General features: G+C 43.9%; 1 protein-coding gene across 3 annotated transcripts; it reads left to right on the top strand.

The window, feature by feature from the left end:
* Positions 1–1,259: 1,259 nt before the first annotated feature.
* Rnf4 (ring finger protein 4) lies at positions 1,260–23,696 on the top strand. Of its 3 annotated transcripts, none has more exons than XM_040746918.1 (8): positions 1,260–1,508; positions 7,452–7,609; positions 11,949–12,075; positions 13,576–13,655; positions 19,838–19,847; positions 20,186–20,345; positions 21,010–21,058; positions 21,502–23,696. In XM_040746918.1, the coding sequence occupies exons 2-8, from the start codon at positions 7,601–7,603 to the stop codon at positions 21,649–21,651; spliced, it is 585 nt and encodes a 194-aa protein (XP_040602852.1). In that variant the 5' UTR covers positions 1,260–1,508; positions 7,452–7,600; the 3' UTR covers positions 21,652–23,696. The 3 variants fall into 3 exon arrangements, with proteins under 3 accessions (XP_040602852.1, XP_040602854.1, XP_040602853.1); XM_040746920.1 differs by having other exon boundaries at positions 1,260–1,451; XM_040746919.1 differs by lacking the exon at positions 1,260–1,508 and adding an exon at positions 1,946–2,077.
* Positions 23,697–25,800: the final 2,104 nt, after the last annotated feature.

Genomic DNA, 25,800 nt, shown 5'->3' on the forward strand with positions numbered 1-25,800 from the left:
TAAAACTTGTACATTTTCTCTATTCCAATTATAACATTTGAAAAATATACTCAAAACATCCAAACACAAATTTTACACTGGAGTCAGATGTGTGTCTATCAGACATACTTTATCATAAATTCTCTTATAATTCCATAAAATAAGATTGTAATAGTGCAAACATTAACATTGGGTTTTTACCTGCTGTCATTCTATGTGAATTAACCTTCCAGGTTGAATGCACCCTACAGAAGCAATTCAACCACATTTACGGCAATCTTCTTAGAGCCTGAGAGTCACCATCCATGTTTTCTAGTTGCTATTTATCAATCGATCATTTTCTAGTTGCTAAACCAGTGAGTGAGTGCTACACCTTGGCTCAAGGACAGGTGCTTAAGAAAAACAGCAATGTTTTTATAGTACCATTGTTTCGCTGCACTCCAGCAGGGTCTAGCATGCGCTTGTACTGTCTGGTAAGCCTCACTTTCTTTCTCATAAGTACGTAGAATGGATCCCCTGTAACACCTGTGAACGTGCTGAGACTTGCCTAAAATCATGCTGCTGGTTTTCATTATTATGTAGGAGGGACCCTGTAACGTGACATGTCCTAAGACCCCAAATTTCCAGGCTCTGGCAGTTTTTCCAAGGCGGGTTCTTCTCAGGCCATTCTGTGTTCCTTCCTGAGTTTCGCCTTCCTCACCCCTCGCCTCTGCTCCTGACACATTGGGCAGGTAGCCTGCAGTTTCCTGGGCATGCACGCACCCCCGCGCCGCGGTTTTGGCACACAAAATGTCAAGCTGGACGTTCTCTTCCCGTCTAGTCCCCAAGCCTCCTACAGGTGGGCCTCCCACACATCCAGGTTGAGCCTCCGGGACTCCCGATGGGACCCGAGTGAAGAGTCCGGGGGCCGACACGCCCACTCAGAGCCCGGTATTTGTTTGGGGTGCGGATGCCGGCGAGGTTGCCTGTGGATCACCAGAAAATTGGGACCTTGGGCCAGTCTCCCGTAGGTCTCATCAACGACCGAGGAGCCTGAGACGGGCGTGGAATGACGGGTGGGGATTACGGTTTCGTGTTAGCCGCGGCCATAAGGCCGCTGGTAAACCAGGTCAGAAGCCAAGGGTTGGTCACAAGCAGCGAGCGAGTAAGCAAGCTCTCACAGCGCCCCAGCTACGACTCCGCCAAGTTCTCGCGGGAGGAGTGCTCCCCGCGTAGCTCTCGCGAGACGTGGAAACTCGGTCACGCAAGCGGGGGCGTGGCCGGAAGAAGGTTCATTTCAAAGCGGTAATAGATAGTTCTCTCACCCAATAGAATTACAAATAAACCTCCTAAACCGGCAGAGCTCGGGAATAAGGGCGGCGAAGGCCAATGGGGACTGCGAAGGGCGGGCCAGGGCCGGCCGAGCGGAAGTGGGTCTCGGTGAGGCGGTGGAGTCCTGCTTGAGCGGGTCGTCTCAGCGGCTGGCGGAGGAGGTACGTCCTTGTTGGAGCGCATAGGCTGTGGCGTCTGCCTGACCTCATCAACCTTAAGTAAGACCAGGCTTCACGGGATGGAGGGAGGCGGCAAGTCAGCAAGGTGGGGGCGCGGGCGGCTTCTCGACCTGCAGCCGAGTTGGTGCCCGCCAGTCGCGGCTCGTTTTGGCAGCCCGGGACCGCTCCTCTCTGAGTCGGGCCCACTTAGCCTACTCGACCCCCCGAGAGCGCGCGGTTATCGGAGCCCGCACCGGCGCTCGCGTCGGAAATAGGGAAGTGTTTTCTCTGGGGCGCCTCGCCCATCCGCGGCCTGGCCGGATAGATCTCTTTTGCAAACTAGGAAGGGAAACTGAGGTTCAAAGAGGGGAGGGACGCGTCCAAGGTCACTTTTTTGGCTGGGCGGGTCAGTTGGAGAGAATCTCTGAGCAAGGTTTTTGTTCCCCGGTGACGACGCAGCCTTTGTGTGTTGGCGCCGCCGCCCCGCCTTCTTGGGGCCTGCGAGTTTACTGGGGCACCCAAGCCGCGTGGCGGGCCTTGTCTAAGCTGAAGGAGTGTTGAGGACGCTTGCGGGCCTTGGAACTGAATGGGGTTTGGGCTTCCAGGAGCCGCTTTCTGCCCTACTAATGGTTAGTGAGGCGTGCGATTGAGACCCCAGCCCTGCACCCTCTGGGGTCCTTCCCTTGCTGGCACATCTGTACACAGGAATAGGAAATAACCTGATCCTTAATCCTAAAACTGTTCCTGTGGACGCCATTGTCTACCGCTTGACTCGAGAGGGACCAGTCCAGATCTGGGCGTTTCTGCTTTGTTTTTTTAATTGTCTGTGCTCATGTGTGCTTCAAGCTTTCGGTTCTGTAGTCTGGTGCTCAGTTTAAGTTGCCCAAGTGGTTGAGGGAGACTGAGGTCTTTCAGTCTGCGGTTGGACACAGATTGACTGTAGTTCCTGACAGTGGTGAGAGGGAAACCCCTCCAGCCCACTCCACATACACCCTGTGCTTTCCTTTTTTTATGGATAGAGAAACAATTGGGTTCTGGTTTACCTGCGAGTTCGATATGAAATGAGTGGGAAGATGTCTTTCTGGCCTCTGTAGTGCTTAAACATGAGCTTCCAACTATTTTCTGAAAAGCTTCCTTTTTTTTAACCAGTGTTTACTACTTGGGGGGGGGCGGCAGGGTTGGTTTTTTTTGAGAGTGGATTTCTCTGTGTAGTCCTAGCTGTCTTGGAATTTGCTTTGTAGACCAGGCTGGCCTCAATCAGAAGTCGGCCTGTCTCTGTCTCCCAACTGTTATGGCACAGTCATATAAAAGAGCCTAGAGTGAGTGATTGACTTCTAGGGTACCTGGAAGTGAAATACTTTCTACTTAAAATGCTTGCTTGGACTTACATTTCTTTCAGTAGTGTTGATATAACAGGGTACACATTGTACATGGTAGGAAGTTGAGTTTGCTATACACAGTTTATTTGAGAAGTAGCAGGAGAAAAAAATCAGAAAATTAAACCGTGCTGAACTACCTTACAAAAGGTACTTCCGTTGTTTTAAGAGCCACAGTTATGCAGGTGTGATATTGCAAGCATTCACTCTTCTCCACTTGACAGTAACTTCAACGTGGTAGAGTAAGGCTCATTTCCATAAACAAACTTACAGTATCATAATTAGTTGTGCCAGCCAGTTAACACTTGCACTACACATTTTTAAAAGTCCCTTGGCCAAGTTGTTGAGTAGTGAGCTTGTAATTATATGTTTTTACTCATAAGTCCTGTGAGCTTTAGCGTAGTAAAGTGATTTTTTTTTAATAAGGAACACATTTCTTTTTGTTTTTTTCCGAGACAGGGTTTCTCTGTTTTGGAGGTTGTCCTGGAACTCCCTCTGTAGACCAGGCTGACCTCGAACTCACAGAGATCTGCCTCCCATGTGCTGGGATTAAAGGCGTGCACCACCAATGCCCAGCTAGAACTTCAGGGTTTGTTTGTTTGTTTTGTTTTGTTTTGTTTTGAGGCAGGGTTTCTCTGTGTAGCTCTGGAGCCTGTCCTGGAACTAGCTCTTGTAGACCAGGCTGGTCTCTAGAACTCACAGATCCTCCTGGCTCTGCCTCCCAAGTGCTGGGATTAAGGCATGCTATGCTGCCACCGCCGCCACCACCACCAGACAAGGAACACATTTCTGTAACTACAAATGAAGCTAGGCAGGTGAGGGCAAGTTAGGGAAAGGAGGCTAGCTGTGTAGTGTAACCATGTTACCTTGTGAAAATGTAGACTACCTATTGAGAGTACAAGCAACCTGATATTTGTGTTCCTAATTCTCACTCATTCTGAAATCTTACCTTGTTCTGATTGTCTTGAGTTTTCCAGGGGCATTCTACCTGAATGCCTCAAATCCAATATTTGTGACATACTGGGGTCTCTGGTTTTCCTTCATTTAGTTTGTTTGCTTCTTGGCTTTTATCTCTTAGTCTTTCTGTTTCAGTCTCCCAAATCCTGGGATTATAGGTGTATGTAACAACTGTTTGGGTTTCATGGAGTCACTCTTTTGGAATGAACAGCTGAATCCCCTAGCATGAATGTTTCTCTCTCACCCTCACAACTTTAGAAATGCTTGGGGTGTCTTTTCCTGGTCATAAGTGGTTACTGTTCTACCCTAGGCCTTCCCCCCCCCCCCATGGACTGGATCTGTAGAATAGGCTGGTCTCAAATTCTGATCTGCCTGCCGGATTGTGCCACTACTGCCAGGCACCCTAGGTCTTTTAATGGCAAGGACACCATCACCCTCAAAGTCATTCGCTCATCCTAATCAATTATCATGAGTATCTGTTACGTGTAAAAAAATACTAGGTGGAAAGTAGATAAAGCCCTGTCAAATTGAGGGCTTCTTTTGCGCTAAAGGATTATGGGGCCCTTGCTAAGATCATAGTGCTGGAGGATTGTGTTGGAGGAAAGAGGAATCAGCAGTTCCTTGACATACTAATTTCCACGTTACAGTTTTCTTCTAGAATACCTCTTATTTTGGTCTTGGCATAGCACTTAGAGTGTAGGTTCTTTGCCAGACATGATGGCACACACCTTTAATCAGCCCTCTGAATTCCGAAGAGTTTCAGGGCAGCCAGGCGAACTTGGACACTTTCTCAAAAACCAACAAAACTGTGTTTGTGGCACGCACACGTTTTAGGCTAAAACTCAATCGTTCAATATTACCATTAAAGATTTGGGAACCAGATGCTGGGGTGAAAGTCTGCTAGCTCAGAGAGGTAGAGAAAGCACCGACCTGACCTTTATCCTGCACCAACATCCTAGAAAAAGGCCTTTCTTATTGCTGTCTCAAACTCAATGTCCCTCCCTTCTACTTTCTATGGTCTGTCTGTCCTCCTGACTCCTTATTCTCTGTGGTTTTTATTTCCTGTCATCTGGTTTCTTGCTCTGCCTCTTGATCTATGGTTGACTTTATATAATTGTGATGATAATATTCAAGCAGAAAGCTCTTGAATTAAAGGTGTGTGCTAAGCCGGGCGTTGGTGGCTCATGCCTTTAATCCCAGTACTCGGGAGGCTGAGATATCTGTGAGTTCGAGGTCAGCCTGGTCTACAAGAGCTAGTTCCAGGACAGCCTCCAAAACAATACAGAGAAACCCTGTCTCGAAAAAAAAAAAAAGTGTGTGCTAGGCCTGAGCCACTAGAAAGAGGTTTTTCCAGCAAATAAGCAAACACGGGGTTCATGGTGTTATCAGATATCCTGCAACACACAAATATAGAGGCATGCAAGACCATGGGTTCCACCACTGGAAGAGGAAACAAAAACCCCTGAAAACAGAAAAGTGTAAATTCTGGTATTTATTGGTTTTGGGCTTGTGACTTTACTCTTTTGCCAATCATCACAGTACTTTCTTCCTTAACCTGGCCAATAGGAAGGACATGCAGATTGTCCTTAGATAGCACCTCATCTTGCAATATTCTGATGACCTCTGTCATCTGTGTGATCCAAAACCCTTTGTGGTTGGTGAGGGTGCATCTGTCTATACATTTCCCTTCTACCTACTCAGGCTGATCTGATGGATGCCCTTTCCTGCCTGAAATCTCTGGTGAAATTCAGTCTCTGCTTAGATCCTAGAGACTGGCTCCTGTCATAGAGTTCTCTGACTCTTGACCTTTGTTATCTCTGAAAGAGAGAAAACAGATTTGGAATGGAGTTGGTATAGCCACAATATTGTAGAATGCAAAAAGACTCCCAGGAAAGCTAGTGATGGTAGTGGATTATTTGTTCTTTAAGAAACTTGGAGCCGGGCGTTGGTGGCGCACGCCTTTAATCCCAGCACTTGGGAGGCAGAGACAGGCAGATCTTTGTGAGTTCGAGACCAGCCTGGTCTACAAGAGCTAGTTCCAGGACAGCCTCCAAAGCCACAGAGAAACCCTGTCTGGAAAAACCAAAAAAAAAAAGAAAAGAAAAAGAAAGAAACTTGGTTGGCTTCACATTGGTAAGAAGTATACGGGTCGGGGTGTCTGTAGCAGCCATGCATAATATCATATAATAGAGCCTAAATATCTAAAATGAAGTAAGAAGCTAATTGGAACTGCCAAAATATGCCTGTCACATTTCTCAGCACTCAACAGACAGGACTTTCTGCATGTGTGGTGTGTGAATGTGTCTTTGCCCATGTAGAGAGAGACCAGAGGCCATCAAGTGTCTTCCTGTATTGTCCTCTACCTTATTTGAAACTGAGCCTGACTAAATCTGAAGCTCTCTCTTAGCTGAGCCAGCCAAGACACTACGGTTCCTGGTGTGCTGCCATGGCTGGTTTTTATGTGGGTGCTGCAGAGGTGTAACTTGGGTTCTCTTGCCTTTCACAGCAGGCATTCTAATCCATGGAGCCATTTCCCCAGCTCATTGTAAAGATGTGTGTTTGTGTGGGAGGATGTTGTTTATTTTTGTTTTCTGAGACAGAGTCTCTGTAGCCCTGACTATCCTGGAACACTTTCTATTGACCAGATTGGTCTCAAAATCAGAGATTCACCGACTCTGCCTCTTGAGTAGGATTAAAGGTGTGTGCCACCACGACCCAATAAGATATTTATGTTATATTCTTCTGAATTAAGATGTGCCCTTAGCCGGGCGTTGGTGGCGTGCGCCTTTAATCCCAGCACTCAAGGCAGGTGGATCTCTGTGAGTTCGAGGCCAGCTTGGTCTACAAAGTGAGTTCCAGGACAGCCTCCAAGACAATACAGAGAAAACCTGTCTCGAAAAACCCAAAGGAAAAAAAAAAGATGTGCCCTTGAAGATGGGGGTGGGCACACATTTCATAGTTTTACACTCATATATAAGATATTTCTAAAACCAGAAGCATAAATGTACATGGGAATCTAGCAACTACAGTGGGCCTTGGGACTATTCTGTGGTCTGAATCATATGTTGGGAGACTTGCAAAAGATGGCTATCTCCTTAGTCCCTAATCCTTGTAAGGGTGATGAAGTAACCAGGACAAGGAGATGTTTGTGTTAGGAAGCTCTGATCCTCTCTACCTGCTAAGAACTAAAACTTGTCTTTCTCCTAGAATTAATCACTTTTGCTAACATTTGAAGCAACCAGAAAGGTGGTCAGGAAGGGCTGTAGGAGTGTAGCTCAGTGGTAGAATACAGGAAGCCTTTCGTTCAATCTCAAGCACCAAAAAGGAGTGTGGGCAGAAGATGGTATAATAGTTTGGCTAATAGACTTTGGGATTACATAGTCAGTTCAATATCTCGCAAGAATTACTTCTTAAAATGAATGTAGTGTCGGATCTCTGTGAGTTCAAGACCAGCCTGGTCTACCGAGCGAGTTCTAGGACAGAGTCCAAAACAATACAGAGAAACCAAAAAGAAAAAAAAAAAAAATGAATGTAGGGTAAGGGTACAAATTATATAAGATGTTAAGTAAAGCATCCAGGTGACAGAAAAAAAGACTGGTAAATTTTGTGTGTGTGTGTGTAGTAATGCAAATAGCAACATTTATCAAGTTGGTATCTTTTTGTTTTTCAGAACTTGGAAATACTGGACATCTAGTTGGCTCCAAATTGTAAGCCACAGAATGAGTATTCAGTGGGCCTGAGAGATTGAGAACATTCCACCTCCCCATAAACCTTGGTGAATATCACTTCTTTTTCTGTGGATTGAAGCCAGAGAGGACAATGAGTACAGTAAGTTTACTTAACTTGTAAGTTTTATTATCAACTACCTTGTCTCTTATAGCACGTTAGAGAGGATTGTAAGCCACATTTTATAACACTGGTCTCTAATTCCAGATATTGGGAAGTTGAGATACAAAGACTGAAAGTTGAAAATAGTTTGGGTTAGCCTGGTGTTGGTGGCGCACACCTTTAATCCCAGCACTCGTGAGGCAGAGGCAGGCGGATCTCTGTAAGTTCGAGACCAGCCTGGTCTACCAAGGGAGTTCCAGGACAGCCTCCAAAGCCACAGAGAAACCCTGTCTCAAAAAAACAAACAAACAAAAAAGAAAATAGTTTGGGTTACACAGTGACTGTCTCAAAAATAAAATAAACAAAAATATTTGGAGAATATGTCTCTGTTGCTTATGCAAAAGATCCTGTATTGCATTTCCCAGCATAACTGAAAGAGCTGTGTTGTGGTATATACACTTATGTATAATCTGAGTAAATAGTAAATACATCTATAATTCATTGGTAAATGGAGACAGAAAGATCAGAATTTCAAGTTCAGGGCTGGGGAGATGGCTTAGTGAATAAATTGCTTCCTGTGTGAGAACGAGGACCTGAGTTTGGGTCTCCATCACCCACATAAAAGCTGGGCAGGGTAGCATACATCTTCAGTGCTTAGAGAAGAAGGAAGCTTGATCCCAAGGGCGTACTGATCAACCAGTCAGAAGAAACAGTAAGCACCAGGTTTAATGAGAGATGTGGCATCAAAAACTAAAGGCTAGAGAGATGATTTGGTGGTTAGGAAGCACATACTACTCTTCTGGAGAACGCCAGTTCTGTTTTCAGCATGTGTGTCAGGTGGCTCACACTTCCTGTAACTCCAGATCCAGGTGATCTGCTACCCTCTGCTGGCCACTCTGGGTACCAGGCATGTATATATGTGTGTACATAGGTACTCAGACATTTAAAACAAAAGAAAAGCAAAAAGCATTTAACAGGTAGATCTCTGAGTTCCAGAACAGCCAGGGCTGTTACACAGAGAAACCCTGGGGGGTGGGGGAGCTTTAAAAAGGTAAGTTTAAAAAGGGTAGGGGTTAGAGAGTGACTAAGGAAGACCTCTGGCCTTTACAAATATATTAACTACTATTTACAGACCTGTGAAATGGTTCAGTTGATAAAGGCCCTTTGTGATAAGTTTGATTCCCAGGACTCACATGGTGAAATGAGAGAACTGACACCTCTAAGTGCCCCCTGACCTCCATGTTATGGCATGTGTGTGGGTCACAAACAACAAAATAAAATATTTAAATAGAATTTTAAAACTGTGTCTGGGGGGCTAGGGAGAGGCTCAGTGGTTAAGAGCACTGGCTGTTCTTCTAAAGGACCAGAATTCATTTTTCAGTGCCCACATGGCAGCTGACAACTATCTATAACTTCAATCCTAGGGGATCTGACACCCTTATTCATACCAATGCACATAAAATAAAAATTAAGAACAAAACAAAAAAGTCATGCTCCACAGGGACAAAACAAAAAACAAAACTGGATCTAGGGCTGAGCGGAGGCACACGCCTTTAATGCCAGCACTCAGGAGTAGCAGCTAGTGGACCTCTGGGTTCAAGATCAGCCTGGACTATAGTGTGAGTTCCAGGACAGCCAGGGCTACACAGAGAAACCCTGTCTCAAAAAACCAAAACAAACAAAAAACTGGGTCTAGGGATATTACGGCTCAGAGGCTAAGCGCTTGCCGTTCCTCTAGGGGACCTGGGTTCAATTCCCAGTACTCACATGGCAGCTCAGAATTGCTTGTAACTCCAATTCCAAAGATCTGTGCCTCTTCTGGCCTTTACAGACATGGAAATGGTACACAGACATGCATGCATGCAGGCGAAATATTCGTATGTGTAAAATGAAATAAAATTAAAGAACGACTATTATCATTTTTACTCATATCTAGCAATCAGCTCTGGTTCAGTGCAAGACAGATAAAGGTGCTTGGGCTCTAGAGTAAGGAATCCTAAACTTTTTCTACTTGTAACTTTTTTCTTTGGGGAAATTTTTATGACCTCAGGCAGTAATGTAGATGTACAAGCAGATCAAGTATTTATTGATAAATCATGTTTAATTTTTAAAATTATTACTATTAAGGTGAGAGTAAATTAATGAGGCAGATACTCTTTTATGTAAAGAATTAATCTTGGTCTGGCAAGATGGCTCATCAGGTAAGGTGCACTGATAAGTCTGACAACTTTAACTTGATCTGTAGACCCCAGATGGTAGAAGGAGAAAATTGATTGCTGAAAACTGTCCTCTGGCACAAGTACATGCGTGTACACAAATGTTTAAAGAAAAAAGAGTGAATTAGCTGGGCATGTTGCTGCACACCTTTAATCCCAGCACTTGAGAGGCAGAGGCAGGCAGACCTTGAGTTTTCCAGTCCAGCCTGGTGTACAGAACCAGTTCCATGATAGCTAGGGCTGCATACACAGAGAAACCCTGTCTCAAAAAGCAAAAATAAGTATTGACTGAATATTTTATATACATCTTTGGTATTTTTTTAAGCTCTGCTTTCTGAGTACTGTATGTAATTTAAAGGTATGTACTAGCATGCCCAGCTAGTATTTTGATTTTATGATCAGCATTTCTAAGAATGCCACTTCAAATAAATGTGGACATTTTCAGAAACATTGGAAATTCTGTCCTAATCCCAAACCAAAATTAGTTTGTCTTTTTTATGAAAGTTATTAATTTACACAGATTTAATTTTTAAAAAATTTTTTTCTATGTATCCTTGTCTGTCATGCAACTCAAAGATCCATCTGACTGTGCCTCTGGAGTTCTAAAGGCATGTGCCACCATACTTGGCAAACAGCAATTTTAAAATATCAAACATAGAAGTAGTGGTGCTCGCCTTTAGTCCCAGCACTCAGGAGGCAGAGGCAAGAGGATCTCTCTGAGTTTCAGGAAAGCCTCATCTGCAAAGCAAATCCTAGGATAGCCAGGGCTGTTAACACAGAGAAACCCTATCTTGAGAAAAAGAAAAATCAAACATACTAGTTCAGTGTAATCTAAGAATGTACTAGGTGATAATTATATGCTGAAGAATAATGATAGGAAGATGCTACAAATCTTGTTTGTATTTAAACCATTCTGTTTCTGTAAGAATTAATATATGCAGTAGGTGGTGTTGGCATTGTGTGACATGACATCATGTTTTGCGTAGTTTATGAGTTTTGTGTTCAGAACTAAAGCTATAGTGAAGTCATACTGCAACATGGACAATAATATGAGAAATACCAGTTCTTGGGTGCATAACCATAGTTGGGTATCTTGGTTTGCTTGCTTGCTTGTTTTGGTTTGGTTTTTTGTTCGCTTGGTTGGTTGTTTTCTTTTTCTACTGACTTATGTATTTTTATTTTATGTACATTGACGTTTTGGCTGCATGAATGTCTGTGTGAGGGTGTCCCATACCTTGGAACTGGAATTAGAGACAGTTGTGAACTGCCACATGGGTGCCAGCTCCTGGTTTGTTTTCTTGAGAGGTTTCTCTGTATCACTGGCTGTCCTGGAACCACTAGCTCTGTAGACCAGGCTGGCCTTGAATTCACAGAGATCTTCTTGTCTCTCTGTATGAAAGGCATACACCACCACTGCCTGGAGCTTGTTTTTATTACTGTTGAATGGATAGGGTGTTACTGTCTGACTTGGAACTTCCTATGTAGACCAGTGTGCTTTTGAACTCAAATAGATCCTCTTGCCCAGTCTCCCAAAGTGTTGGATGAAAGGTGATCCATAATTTAAGAAGGTGTGGTCTAGGGAAGATTGCCTAAAGGTCCTTTGTCCTTTCTTTATTCCTTACTGACAGAGCACCTTCTTCAAGGTCGCACATATTCAAATTCAGGATAAGTGTTTTGGAACAATAAAAGTTTCTCATCAGGTATAAAAATAGCATTCTGAGCTGAACATGGTGACGCAAACCTTTAATCCTAGCACTGTGGAGGCAGATACTGGCAGATCTGTGAGTTGTGGAACAGCTGGGGCTACAGCAAGACCTTTTATCAGGTGAAACAACAAAAAGCACTGGATTTCTTTTTCTCTGTGCTTCAGAGTTGCTACAAGTTGGTGGGGATGGTGGGGTACACTGCCGTGTGTGTGTGTGTGTGTGTGTGTGTGTGTGTGTGTGTGTGTGTGTGTGTGTGTGTGTGTGTGTGTGTGTGTGAGAGAGAGAGAGAGAGAGGGAGAGAGGGAGGGAGAGAGAGAGAGATTACACTATTCCCCTGTTGACTTTTTAACTCTTCCTGAAACCCTGTCAAAATCTGGAGCTCATGCAACTGCTTCTTTTCCCCCTTGATGACCTTAGAGAAACCCTCAAAGAAAACGGCGTGGTGGAACAGTAAGTTCTAGACAAACCCAGAAGCGAACTCGGGAAACAGCTTCAACCCCTGAGATTTCCTTGGAAGCAGAACCTATAGAACTCGTGGAAACTGGTAAGAGCCAGAATCCTGAACTGTAATGTGTGACAGTGGAGACAGTGTAGTGTAGTGGGTACGCATGTAAATTAGACCCAGTTAGTGTCTAGTAATGCTCATGTGAGGCCTCATAGAAAGTCATCCCCCCCCATTTATGTGTATGCCTGCATATATGTCTGTGCACTACATGTGTGTCTGGTGCCCACAGAGGCCAGAAGTCATATTCCCTGGAACTGGAGTTAAAGTTGTTTGTTAGCTGCCCTGTGCGTGCTGGGAACTGAACTTGAGTGAGTATTGGGCCGGCCGTTGGTGGCTCCTACCTAACCCCAGCACTCAGGAAGCAGAGGCAGGCGGATCTCTGAGTTCGAAGTCAGCATGGTCTACAGAGAGAGTTCCAGGACAACCTTCAAAGTAATACAGAGAAACCCTGTCTGGGAAAACCAAAAATAAACAAATAAATAAGAGTAGTAGGTATTGGTAACCCCAGAACTATCTCTCTAGCCCCAGGTCATACCTTCTGAGTCTCTGAGAAATAATGTAAGTATAAAGGACAAGTTGAATTTTATGCCATAAAACCCTTGGGACCATGTATGGCAGATTGTACCGTACAAATGTTAGCTGTTGGACATACATATATGTATGTAAATCTTAGACTTCCCTACACAGCTTGTAGCTACATTGAGTAAAGCTGTCCCCTTTGGTATTGTGGTATCTTCATAGATTTTGAAGCAGCCACTTGGCTCATCTACTTCACCATGCTTAGCTTTGAGAAATTGTGAAATACTACAGTTATGTTTTGTTTTTCGAGACAAGGTTTCTTTGTGTCACAGCTCTGGCTGTCCTGGAACTCGTTCTATTGATCAGGTTGGCCTCAAACTCACAAGAGATCCACCTGCCCCTGTCCCCTAAGTGCTGGAATTAAAAGGGATCACCACTGTCCCACTCCAAGAACTGATATTTCAAAAAGAAACAGTGGGCTATTGACATAGTTCGATGTGGTATAGTGCTTGTTTAATGTGCAAGGACCTTGTTCAACTCTTAGCATAACTATAAAGAAAAGAAAAAATGATTAAAGATGTGTCCCACCACACCTAGCACTGGGAAATTAAATACAAGCAGATAAAACAAGTTAGAATATGCCTGTTTAAAAAAAAAATCCAAACCTCATATTTTTTAATGCTAATAGCACTAAGGAAAAAATAGTTGTAAGTGGTTTTTGCATGCCTTTCCTAATTAATGAAATTGTGGTGCCTGGGCATGACTATATGAGTGGGGTGAAACACATGTCCCCGCATGTACATCTCTGGGACCTCAATAAATTCATATAGCCCACTTAGCAAAGCGCTGGAGGGGCGCTTGATTGCTATTTTTGAAAATGGAGTTTGTCTTAACTTTTTTTATGTTGTGTGTGTCAGGGTTTCATACTTTGACACGGGTTTATACCATATTTATAATACCCTCCAAGCCTAAGGAGTGCATCCCCTATCCTAATTCTAATTGAACTACTTTATTTTTAAGCTGGAGATGAAATCGTGGATCTCACCTGTGAATCTTTAGAGCCTGTGGTTGTGGACCTGACTCACAATGACTCTGTTGTGGTAAGCTTTTGAGTGAGAGTTGGCTGGTTTGGGTAGGAGTCCCTGACCTATATCTGCATCTGAATCCTTAATGTTACTGGTCAGGGTTAGAAAGATTGTGAAAGGGGCTGGAGGGATGGCTCAAGAGTTAAGGACACTGGCTGCTTTTCCAGAGGACCTGTGTTCAATTCTTAGCATCCACATGGCAACTCAAAACCAAGTGTAACTCCAGTTCCACAGTACTATTACCCTTTTCTGGGTTTTCTTGTCATTAGGAACACTGTAGGCAAAGAATCCATATACATAAAAGAATCATGAAGAAAAGATCCTAGCTGGGCGTTGGTGGCGTACGCCTTTAATCCCAGCACTCGGAAGGCAGATGCAGGTAGATCTCTGTGAGTTCGAAACCAGCCTTGTCTACAAGAGCTAGTTCCAGGACCGCCTCCAAAGCCACAGAGAAACCCTACCTCGGGGGAAAAAAAGAAAAAAAGAAAAGAAAAGATCCTATGTTCATTCAGTAACTGGAACCCTAATGAGAAATGTGTCAGAAAAAAACACCCGTTGTGTCTTTTGTTTCTGTGGCCTAGACCTGCTTGATTTTTGACCTTTCCACAGCAGGAGTCCCTAATTCCATAGTTTCAAATGTGTAAACTTGGACATACCCCTTTGAAATGGGATATGCTACCAGTGTTGTTACTATATTGTATTAAAAGACGTGTGTGGGTGTCTTGCCATGGACTGCAGTACTTACCACTGGGTTTATGCCTCTGACTTGAAGGGAATTGGGAATATTGTCTCAGTGCTGTCATTAGGTTTCAGAAATAGTTGCCACTAAACATGGCTCCAGGGAAAGCAGTTACCTAGTCTAACACCTGCTGCCATAGCTCTTTCCTGACTCCAGGGAGGATAAAACTTGAGAGACTGTGTGTTCTACATGTATAGTCTGCCAGAACTAAGGCCTAGTCGGGAGTATTAGAAGTTACTTCTGATAGACTTGTTACACGCACACATGTAGGTCTTGGGATCCTGTCAACTCATTGATGGGCTTCGTAAGGAAAAGTTTGCTACTTTAAACCTTTTGATGACAGTATGCCAGAACTGAAACTGGAATAGAGTGCCACCTTGGATAGCATTGGATAAGTGTGTAGCAGTTGGTAGTCAGAAAGGACTGCGGACAGGGAACAGAGGTGTTAGTAATCTAATCTTAAACAGATGTTTGAAATTCTGAGTGAGTGACTAGGAACAAACTACTAGAACAAAGACATTACAGTGTTTCCTAATTTGTTTAAAACTTTGAATAAGGTTTTACTGGGAAGCAAGACAGAAGCTGTTGTGGCACACACCTTTAGTCCAAGCACTAAGGAGGCAGAGGCAGGATGATCCCTGTGAGTTTGAAGTCAGTCTGGTCTACAAATCGAGCTCCAGGACAGCCAGGATTCACAGAGAAATTCTGTCGGAGGGGGGGACAAGGAGGTGGGTAGCCAGGTGTTGTGGTGCATGCCTGTGATTTTGAGCACTTGAGAGAGAGGCAGTGTTCCTGGTTATATACTTACGCTTTGTCTAAGGAGGGAAAATGAAAACATGATGGCATGGAGCTGCCAGGGGATAGTATGGTTTTAGTTAGAAATCACTAAGTTGTCCTAATGTCATCTCTGGTACCCTCACAAGGACTATGGTGAATTCAGGGACATTGGCTCCCCTGTAACCAGTTGCTTTCTGGAAATGGGCTAGAATGGTTTGAGATAAACAGGAACAGGTTAAATGTAAGTGGCCTCCTCTGTGAAAGCTTTAGCTCTTGCTGTTCCTGCCAACTTCCTGGAGTTCTATAAAGACCATAATTTAGTGCCTTAGCTAAAGCTACATTCCAGTTGCTGACTAATGCTAGAAAGTAGCACCAAAAATTTTCCCCTCTCTTCCCGTATCTCAAGGTAATAGAAATAGACAAAATTTATTGAGGGAAAGCATTCCTGAGAATGGAAGTGGGCTGGTAAATAAGGAAAGGGCTCAGAAAGCCCCAAATCCCCTTTCTTGACAGCTCAAAATCTACAGATAATGGATCTGGCCAGGTCCTGGCAAGGGAGCTAGGATTCTACCTTCAAGAAGACAGTGATCTTCTGGGTAGCAAATCAACATTTTCCCTTCTGTGCCTTTGTCTAGACTGTTCTTACTGGGCCTTCCTATCTTTCCATATCCTTGGTTTAGACTCCATTCTCTGGCACTGCCCCACTCCAAATTGACCTATTGAAACTTTTTAAGGATGGCAATGAGTGGAGTCTTTGAGTGAGTCTGGAATAGTGGGGATGAGGGAACTGACTTGATAATGACTGAATGGGTAGGAAGTTAGATAAAAGTTCAGTGAAAGTATGGAGGCAGGAGACTTGAGTTCCTGTTTCAGAGTTACTGTTGGATTTGTTACAGAAATTACCTTATGCTTGTCCCAGCCATTTAAGTAAAAAACAAAACTGCAAAAATCCCAGCTTGAACAGTATAACTAGCTCTGTGGTGAGATGGTCAGACATCGGCAGTCTATCTTTAATTTACTTCTACCTACCTGGTTTCTTTCTTTCCATAGAGAATGAGCCACAGGTCAGTGCATTTTTAGCTACCATGTGGATCTGTAGCAGAGACACTCAGTTGATTACCTGAAGCCCCTCCATGCTTTTAAAGCACAAGTAAGCTTTGGAACACTCCAATCAGAAGCATGGAGCAGAATTATTGGAGACAGTCTCTCTCCTCTCCTTTCCTTTTTCCTTTCCTTTCGTTTTTTTGAGACAGGGTTTCTCTGTGTAGCCCTAGCTGTCCTGCAACTAGCTCTTATAGACCAGACTGGCCTCGGAAATCACAGAGATCCACCTGCTGGTGTGCACCACCACCGCCTGGCTTAATCCCTCACATTTCTAATGACAAGAAACATTTAGTTCCTGGGGCTGGAGAGATGGCTCAGTAAGTTCACCTCAATGACCCACCTCTCTTAAGGTCTGCTCCAATAGGAGTCTAAGGTCAACCTGAAGACAGTTCAGGATACCTAACATATGCTTGTCTGTGTCTTAAGTTAATAATTTAATTAATTTAATGGCCTTTGGTGATTCATTACGATCAACAACAAATGGAGTTTGTTTTTTCAAGGCAGGGTTTCTCTGTGTTGCTTTGGAGCCTGTCCTGGAACTGCTCCGTAGACCAGGCTGGTCTCGAACTCACAAAGATCCACCTATCTGCCTTGTTTTTGTTTTTTTGAGACAGGATTTCTCAGTGTAGCCTCATGACTGTCCTGAAACTCCCTCTGTAGACCAGGTTGGGCCAGAACTCAGAGATGTTGTGGTATATTTGTACACTGTGTGAAGATATATTGCTGAGATTGGTTTAATAAATAGTATAACAGCTAGAATTTTAAGCAGAGAGAAGTAGGAAGAGATAATTGAGACACACAAGAGACACAGTAGGCATGGTTGAAGCAGGATCAGTGGTATGTGACAACAAAGATTAATAGAAATGGGTTAATGTAAGTCATAAGGACTAATTAGGAACAAACCTAAGCTAAGGCCAAGCTTTCATAATTAATAATAAGACTCCATGCTGATATTTGGGAGCTGACTGGTGGGACAGAAAAAGACTCATTACAGATCTACCTCTTGAGTGCTAAGATTAAAGGCATGTGCCACCACCACCATGCCAGCCAGTCCTCCTCCTAACAGTGAAGCCATTTTCTAGCTCCTGATTGTTTTCTGAAACAGTGTCTCACTATGTAGCATAGGCTTTTCTGGAACTCATGTAGTTGTTATATTTTACTTTCCCATGTTCTAAGACAAAGGTTAAACTGCCCCTCCCTGCCCCATGCTTTCGGTTTTTTTTTTTTTTTTAAGACCCCTCAGTCAGAAGAGAGGTCCCAAGCTTGAGTTGCACATATTCATCTCTTTTCCTGGTCAGTCATGCCTGGTATCCTGGTGGTTCTGCCCTGCTTCAGTCTTCCATGCCAGTCAAGCATTGTGCTATCCTAGGAGGTAGGGGCATTTTACAGCATTGGATACCTTTAAAATATCTTCGCTGCCGGGGCTGGAGGGATGGCTCAGCGGTTAAGAGCACTGGCTGCTCTTCCAGAGTTCCTGAGTTCAATTCCCGGCAACCACATGGTGGCTCACAACCACCTTGAATGAGATCTGGTACCCTCTGCTGGCCTGTAGGCAGAAGGCTGTATACACAATAAATAAATAAAATATTTTTAAAAAATATATATCTTCGCTACCTAACAGCAGCTTCCTGCTCCTGGAGATACAGACCATATATTCTTGATTGGCTCAGAGACCAGGTCTGGCCCTGAGTTGAGCACAGCATAGCAGGGAACTGTTTCTGTTTCATAGACACTGGTGAGAACAAGTTTGCACACCCTAGCTCCTAGGGAACCAAGGATGTAGTGCTCCTTGCAGTATATCCGCTCTATCAGTGATCTACCCTGGGCAAGAGGGTTGAGGCCAGTGTTGGTGCTATAAGATCATCTTACCCATAGCAGAATTAGCTCTACTCCTAGCCAAATTCTGGGCATATCCCCAAGAGCCAGCACTTTTGTTAGCTCTTCCTTTTCTGGACATTCGGAAAAACTTAAGGTAGACTTACACAGTTTTATAGGAAATTTTAACCTAATGATGAGACTGTCCCACATTTCCAGTTACCATCTTTAGTCTTTGGTGGTAGGAGTCTTCAGGGGTGGGTAATTATACTTTGAGTAATTTCCATGGATTCTCTTACCTAATTGTTTTTTGTTTTGTTTTGTTGAGACATCATCTCATATAACCCAGGTAGGCCTCAAACTCCTTATGTGACTGGTCTTGAACTCCTGAGCCTTCTGTCTTCATTTCTAAGTGCTGGGATTACAGGCGTGTACTACTTATCTTATTCTTGACTTCTTATATTTTATTTGTAGATGACCATATTTAGTTTGGCTATCAGTAACTAAATCAAGCTTAAAAGGGTTTTTAACATGTGGAAGGGGGAGGGGTATGTTAGATGTATTTTTTAAAAAACCTAGACTAGATTCCAGGCTTGATTTGGAGTAACTTATGACCTAACCCAGCATTAGCCACTGGGCAGCTTCTTTGTCTATTGCTCTAGACTGAAGAGCAGGAGATGGAATCTACACCTGCGCTAGCGTCTTTGAGTTCAGGGAGACAGTGATGTTGGCTGCCTTTCTCAGGGAGACTGAATCCTCTCAGATAACATGGAAGGTGGTAACTGACCTTGGGGCCTTAGAACGGGTTTCTCTGTATATAACCCTGGCTATCTTGGAACTTGCTTTGTAGACCAGGCTGGCTTTGAACTCAGATCCACTTGCCTCTGCCTCGTGTGTGCTGGTATTAAATGCTTGTACCACCACAGCTGGCTAGGTCCAATTTTTTTTTGCTGCAAAGGTGCCCAAGAGGAGGGCATGACAGTGTGGCACAGGGGTGGACACTGGGGCATTCACAGTTTGCTCTTTTCCAAAATGGTGCCTCCATCATGGTGAAAAGGAAAGGAAAACGTACAGCCATTTCTCCCATGGCTTGAATGTTGCCCTTATCCACAATGTGGTACTGATCGGATTTGAACTGGCAGAAGTTGTCAGTATGCAAAATGGATGTGGTTGTACACACCTATGATCCAGCACTTTGAAGGTGAAAGCAAGTAGATCAGAAACAAGGATCATCTTCAGCTATATTAGTGTATGTTCTGAGCCACCAAACAAGTGTTTGCCCAGTTCTTGTTAAAAAGACTGACTCAAGATAATACCCAGTTGATCTTCTATAACATGAAGTAGCATAAATCCTTCTCCATTGGCTCCGTCATTGGCACTTGCCATGCTGGCTGTAGGTGCAATGATCTTTGCTGATTGTTTTCTGACTCAGCCCAGGGAGGTGGGTTATGCCTCTTGTTTTTGTGAACAAAATATAGATTCCTCCAGACAATCTGATCTTGCACAGGTTCTAATGTGGTCGTATTTAGACTCCAATGTGGGCTAGATGAGATTCAGCATACTGGCTCCTAGGAGACAGTGACCTTGAGATGACCATTGCTGGCCTGGAGAAGAACACATTTCCTTTCCCCGGGGATAAGGGAAGACTGGGAGCCCAATAGGATTCTCAAGAGTCATACATATATATGGGAAGCAAGATGTGTTTTATCAGTTAAAATGTAAGAATGTTTATAACAGTCTCTCTTTTTCCCCCCCCTTTCAGATTGTTGAAGGTGAGTATTTTAATTTTCTTTTCCCCTGGGTTTAAAGAAAATTGTTGTGAATAAATGCCACAGCATTGAAGGCTTTATCAGACTCTCCTTTCAAGAACTCTGGACAGAAGAATGTCTTTGGTCAGATCTGGTTTTACTGAAAATCTCTGCCCTTGATGGCAGGGGCTGAGCTTTCTCCTGAGAAGGCAAATGAGTGGCTTCTGCTTATGGGCAGGACCTTCTAGGGGTAGAACTAGTATGGTGGTAGTTTCTCTCTCAGGGCCTCAAGGAGAGGGAGGGTCTTCAGAGACACTAGGGTAGGATGGTAAAGATGGCTGAAAATGTGATCTTTTCCTTAGAAAGGAGAAGGCCAAGAAGAAATGGGAGGAGGTTGCGCCAAGATCATGCTGACAGCTGTGTGGTGAGCAGTGATGATGAGGAACTGTCTAGAGACAAAGATGTGTATGTGACTACTCATACTTCTCGAGGCACCAAGGATGAAGGAACTACAGGACTCAGGTAATCTGCTCTCCTTCTGTTATGTCGTGTAGACAGGGGGCATACAAATGCTGCACTGTATATAAACTCTTACTCTAGAACATATATCTGCCAAGCATGCTTGGAATGCAGGGCTGGACCTGATCAGGATAGACCAATGGACAGAAAGCTGTATCAGGAGACAGACATACCCACAGTGATCAGGGTATAAGTGGGTTGTTACAGGTGCCACTAGCAGGAATGCTGGAGGTGGGTGAGCCTAGTTGTACACATCTTTTCTTGTAGACCTGTTCTCTCTCATCCTCTTTTCATGGCCATTCCAGCCCAACACTTCAAGCAGTTAATTCATCTTCAAGTTTTTTTAAAATTTATTTTTATTTTATGTGCATTGGTGTTTTGCCTCTATATGTATATATCTGGGTGAGGTTGTCAGATCTTGGAGTTACAAACAGTTGTGAGCTGCTATGTGGGTGCTGGGAATTGAACCCCAGGCCCTTTGGAAGAGCAGTCAGTGCTCTTAACCACTGAGCCATCTCCAAGTTTTTGTGTGCCTGTAGTAACTCAGCAGAAGTGAGGCAGGGAGAGATTTGGTAGAAGATTGAGCTGCATTTATAAAGCTACTTTAGACGGTGTAATCAATTATTTGGGTTTACTTAGAAACTGATGTGGAGCACTGTGATTTTAGGCCCTCGGGTACTGTCAGCTGTCCGATCTGCATGGATGGATACTCTGAGGTAAGTAACCTACTTGTGTCTCCTTTTGGTTTTAACCTACTTCACCAAAATGAGCTTGGAGGATCTGTGCCTCCTGTGGGATTTGATACCTATCTATCACAAATCCAACTAAAAAGGAGATTGTGCCAGTTGGTCATGGGACCTATACATTTCATCTTTAGCCTCTGCAAATTCATATTTCCCACCATAGCCTTAACTGGAAGCTGCTGATTTTTGCTGAGCTTGCCCATAATCCCTTTGTATTACTGCAGCTGGGAAAATCCTATCCTGTCTACAATCTGTTCCACAGAGGCAGCATTTGCTTGTGAGATTGTTGTGTAGGTTCCTTCTGCTTTTTCTGGTATAACCTTGTTTCTTTGTATACACTGGTCTCAGTGATGGCTGGGGTTGGGGTCCTTGGTGACAAGGGATATCTTAAGGCTATTCCTTTTAATGTCTTCTAGATTGTGCAGAATGGGCGCCTCATTGTTTCTACAGAATGTGGCCACGTCTTCTGTAGCCAGTGCCTCCGTGATTCCCTTAAGAATGCTAACACTTGCCCAACTTGTAGGAAAAAGATCAACCATAAACGGTACCACCCCATTTATATATGAAATGTTCACAACTGCTCAGGATAGACCAATGGACAGACAGCCAGGCTGGCCTTTCTGCATGGTATCTGCCTCCAGTTTCCTGAGCTCAAAAAGACTTTCAAAAATCAATGTCTGATGTAAATTGCTCTTTGTTTTCCAACCCCTTAGATCCTTTTGTTTTCTCCAGTTTGATGCTATGGAGCAGGATCCAGGGATCCTCCCAGGCCAGCTCAGCATCTCTACTCCTCTGGGTGTTCTGAGCCCAGAGTAGGAGAAAAGGAGTCAGGCATATTGGAGTTTGAATATCATGGCTCCAGCCTCTTTATGGAGCTTACATGTTGGCCGAGAAGTTTCCCTGTTGGGAAAGTTTGCCCCAACTCTTCTGGGTGCATAACACTCCCAAGGTATCTGCCAGTTAGCTATTCTGACTGCCACACAGTGACCTGGCCAGACACAGTCCATCCAGCCCAAGGATCCCAGTACAGAAGCTTCCCCTGAAAAGCCCAGCTGGTGGACTTTTATTTTTTCTTTTGAGAGCAGAGGTGACTTGTGATTCTGCCTGCACCTTACATTGATGTGCGGTGTTTTCTGCAAGTCAAGAGACCCTCTGCAGGGCAACCATGTTTCCTAAGAATGAGAAAGTGCAATAAACCCGTTCTTCACCTGCTCTTCAGCAATCCGGAAGATGTAGCAGTGCTAGTGTCCTCAGCCCAGTGTTGCCTATGGGAGCAGTGTCCATCCCACCCCATGTCTGTTCATCAGCTGTTCTCAGGAACCCTACCCATGCTCCAGAGGTCTTTGCCTGGCACAGAACATTCAAGGCCAATAGGACACGAAAGTTTCTGAGTGTTCTCTTTTCTGCTGAGATATGTCCTGTGTTGTCCACAGTGCTCTCCAACCCTCAGTTTTTCAGTTCCCACTGCCTAATGTCTGCCCAAGCATAGATACCAGAGCAGTAACAGTGGCCTTATCAGCTGTTCATTTCCGTGCTTTTGCCCAAGTCACTGTTGCCCATGTTTCAGAGGGTTGCCCTACTCAACCTGCCACTCCCCTGACTTTCCCACACCCCTTGAGTAGATGATATTTTCCAAAGCTGCTCTTCTGACCAGTTGGGCTTTGATCCTCTGGACTTTCGACTGCTCTGTAGGTTTTGGTCAGCAAAGCATGGTGCCTCTTCCTCTCCATGGGACACGTAACAATCTCTGCTCCACTCTGTGTGGGAGCCTCTAGTGCTCTCGGAGGCAGTGAGGTGGTAAATTGCCCCTGGGGACACCAGGCACAGGGTGGCTCGTAGAGGATAGTCCTTCAGTGCCAGCCTTCCTCCACCTCCACACTACTTCCTCAGAGGGCTTCAAGCCAAACCAGTAGCCTTCTAGTGTGAAACATCTTTGAGGTGGGAAAAGGGACCACTGGAGCTTTGCTAGCAATAACTGACTTTCAGTTTACTGTTCTGAAGGAGCAGGGACTCAGCACAGAATTCACTTTAAATGGAGCTGAAGGAGTGTCCCTCCTCTATGTGAAAAGATAATAGTTTTATTCTTCGTTCTGACTTTTTAAACTGTTTGACTTCCAGTTAGCTTGAATGAGAGTAATAATTTTTTTACATGGATTCAAAGGGTAGGAGCATTAGCTCTCATTGTGATGTGTGGTGTGTGCCCTCCCTTGGATGTCACAGCCATTGAGTTCCTTGTGGGCCTCATGGACTTGCTCTTGTTAGTTCTAATGATAGCCAGACTTCAAGGAGCCAAGGTCACCATGCAGCCAGTTCACCGGTAAATGTGGTGACACCCACTGAAAAATTAGTTTTCTCCTTAAAGACAGTTTATGAAGTTGATCATAAGTTCTATTACTTCATCCTAAATTAAATTGAGAAAAAGATGTGTTTATTTCTACTAATCAGAAACTGCACCAATAGGCAATGGTTGGTATAGAAAAAAAAAATCCCTTTCCTTTTTTCTTAATGTATATAGTTTAACTCTTTGTTACATTTAAACTATGCTCATGGATATCGGTCTGTTTTGGACTCCTGCTAGTGTTAAAGATGGAAATAAAACAATTTGAACCAAGTATCTTTCATTCATTAATTTGATCTTTGGGACCTTTTACCTTAAGGTGTGATGTTCATTCAATGTGATTTATACCTGGTTTTGGGCAGGGGAATTTCAGCTCATCCAGAAGATGACATTCATAGAACCACATCCCAGGCATGGGAATGCCCATGAATGTTCTACTGTGAGAGGTGTTGCTGGCTGGAAATGAAAGTTCAAGAGGCATTGTTATGAACATCACTGACTAAGATTGCCTTTGGAATATTACAGTTGCACACTGACCCTGACCGCTCAAACACAGAATTTGTGCTTTGGTGAGAGTCAACCACAAAGTGCATAGACAAAATGCTGCCATAGGAAAGTCTTTCCAGAGAAGCTAAGTGGGCGTGACTTACAGGAGAGCAAAATCTCTTCCCATCTCCATAAAGAGCTGCCATTCACTGACTACTGCTTTCTTACTACCCTGGTGTCATACTTTGCTGTGGTTGATGATGAGAAAGCTATATTGCTTCTCTCTTTGAGTGTATATATTAGAGAATACAGACTCCCAATCCAATAGAAAATCAGAAAGTACAGAGTCCAGCAGACCCTCTAGCACAGTGTTCTCAATCTTTGTAATGCTGCTACACCCCTAAATACTCCATATTATGATGACCCCAACTATAAAATTATTTATTTCTATTTCATAACTGTAATTTCACTACTGCTATGTAATGTAAATATCTTAGGCAACATCTGTGAAAGGTCATTCAATCCCCAAAGGGGTCAAGCTCACAGGTTGAGAACAGCTGCTTTATCAGGAGGCGTAATCTATCTAGGGGACTTCTCCTGAGAAAAGTGTTGAATTGCTTTCCTGAAGTCAATGTTGTCCAGGGAAAGAATTCAAGCAAGTTCCCAATCCCAAGAGAGCCTTCTTGTCAGCAAGACCTCATGTGCCTGATGCTGACAGACCAGACACTCCCAATAGCTTCATAAAGCCTTGTACTGTGTTTAACACCCACCCCCCAACTTACCTATTACACATATAAAATTCCTGAAGCAAAGGGCCCAATAGTAAGGCTGGCTTCAACTTAGTGGGTTTGGTATAGTAAAGGAGGAATCCTTAAAGCAGAAAATAGGAAGGAGATGTTTGTAAATTTCTTTTGTTTTTCATGACTGGTTTCTCTGTGTAACAGCCTTTGCTGTTCTGAACTAACTCTGTAGATCAGGCTGGCCTCCAACTCACAGATTTGCTACCTGCCTGTGCCTCCCAAGTGCTAGGATTAAAGGCGTTTGCTACCACCACCACCCAGCTATTAATTTTGTTTCATGAGTATTTTGCCTGAGTGTATGTATGTGTGTTGTGTGTACTCCTGGTGTCCATGGAGGTCTGAAGGGGTCGGATCCCTTAGGTCTTGAGTTATGATGGTTGTGGGCCACCATGTAAGTACTGGGAATTGAACTCAGGGCCTTTCAAGAGTAACAAGTACTGTGTGTGTGTGGTTTTGTTTCTTTTTCTTAAGACAGATTTCACTGGCTTTGGAGGTTGTCCTGAAACTAGCTCTTGTAGACCAGGCTGGTCTCAAACAAACAGAGATCCGCCTGCCTCTGCTTCCCGATTGCTGGGACTAAAGGCGTGCTCCACCATCACCCGACTTGAGTAACAAGTACTCTTAACTGCTGAGCCAACTCAGCCGTCGTCCTGTTTAAAGCATTTTATCAAGAAACTGCCAGGTGTGGTGGTACACACCTTTAAACTCTAGAGGCAGGTGGATCTCTGAGTTTGAGGCCCACCTGGTGTTCAGAGCTAGTTCCAGGACAGTCAGGGCTATACAAAGAAACCTATTTTTGGGGGCTGGAAAGATGACTCCATAGTTAAGGATGCTTACTGCTTTTGAAGAGGACTAGAGTTAGTTTCCAGCACCCACAAAGGGTGACTCACAATCATCTTTTCCTCCAATCCAGGTGATCTGATAACCTATTGGATTCTTTGGGATACCACACACATACAGATATACACATAGTTTCTTATTATTATTATTGGTCTTTAATCCCAACACTTGGTAGGTAGAGGGAGTAGGATCTATGAGTTTGATTCCAGCCTGTTTATGTGCCCTCTTTCCACATTTCTCTGAGGAGGCTG

The sequence above is a fragment of the Mesocricetus auratus genome, unplaced genomic scaffold, assembly GCF_017639785.1.
Source record: "Mesocricetus auratus isolate SY011 unplaced genomic scaffold, BCM_Maur_2.0 Super-Scaffold_100006, whole genome shotgun sequence".
NCBI lineage: Eukaryota > Metazoa > Chordata > Mammalia > Rodentia > Cricetidae > Mesocricetus > Mesocricetus auratus.

Excerpts from the sequence above, each read along its gene's own strand:
- Rnf4 (XM_040746918.1), top strand. Across the intron at positions 12,076-13,575 it reads TATAGAACTCGTGGAAACTG|CTGGAGATGAAATCGTGGAT; the intron begins GTAAGAGCCAGA and ends TTTATTTTTAAG. Across the intron at positions 21,059-21,501 it reads GCATGGATGGATACTCTGAG|ATTGTGCAGAATGGGCGCCT; the intron begins GTAAGTAACCTA and ends AATGTCTTCTAG.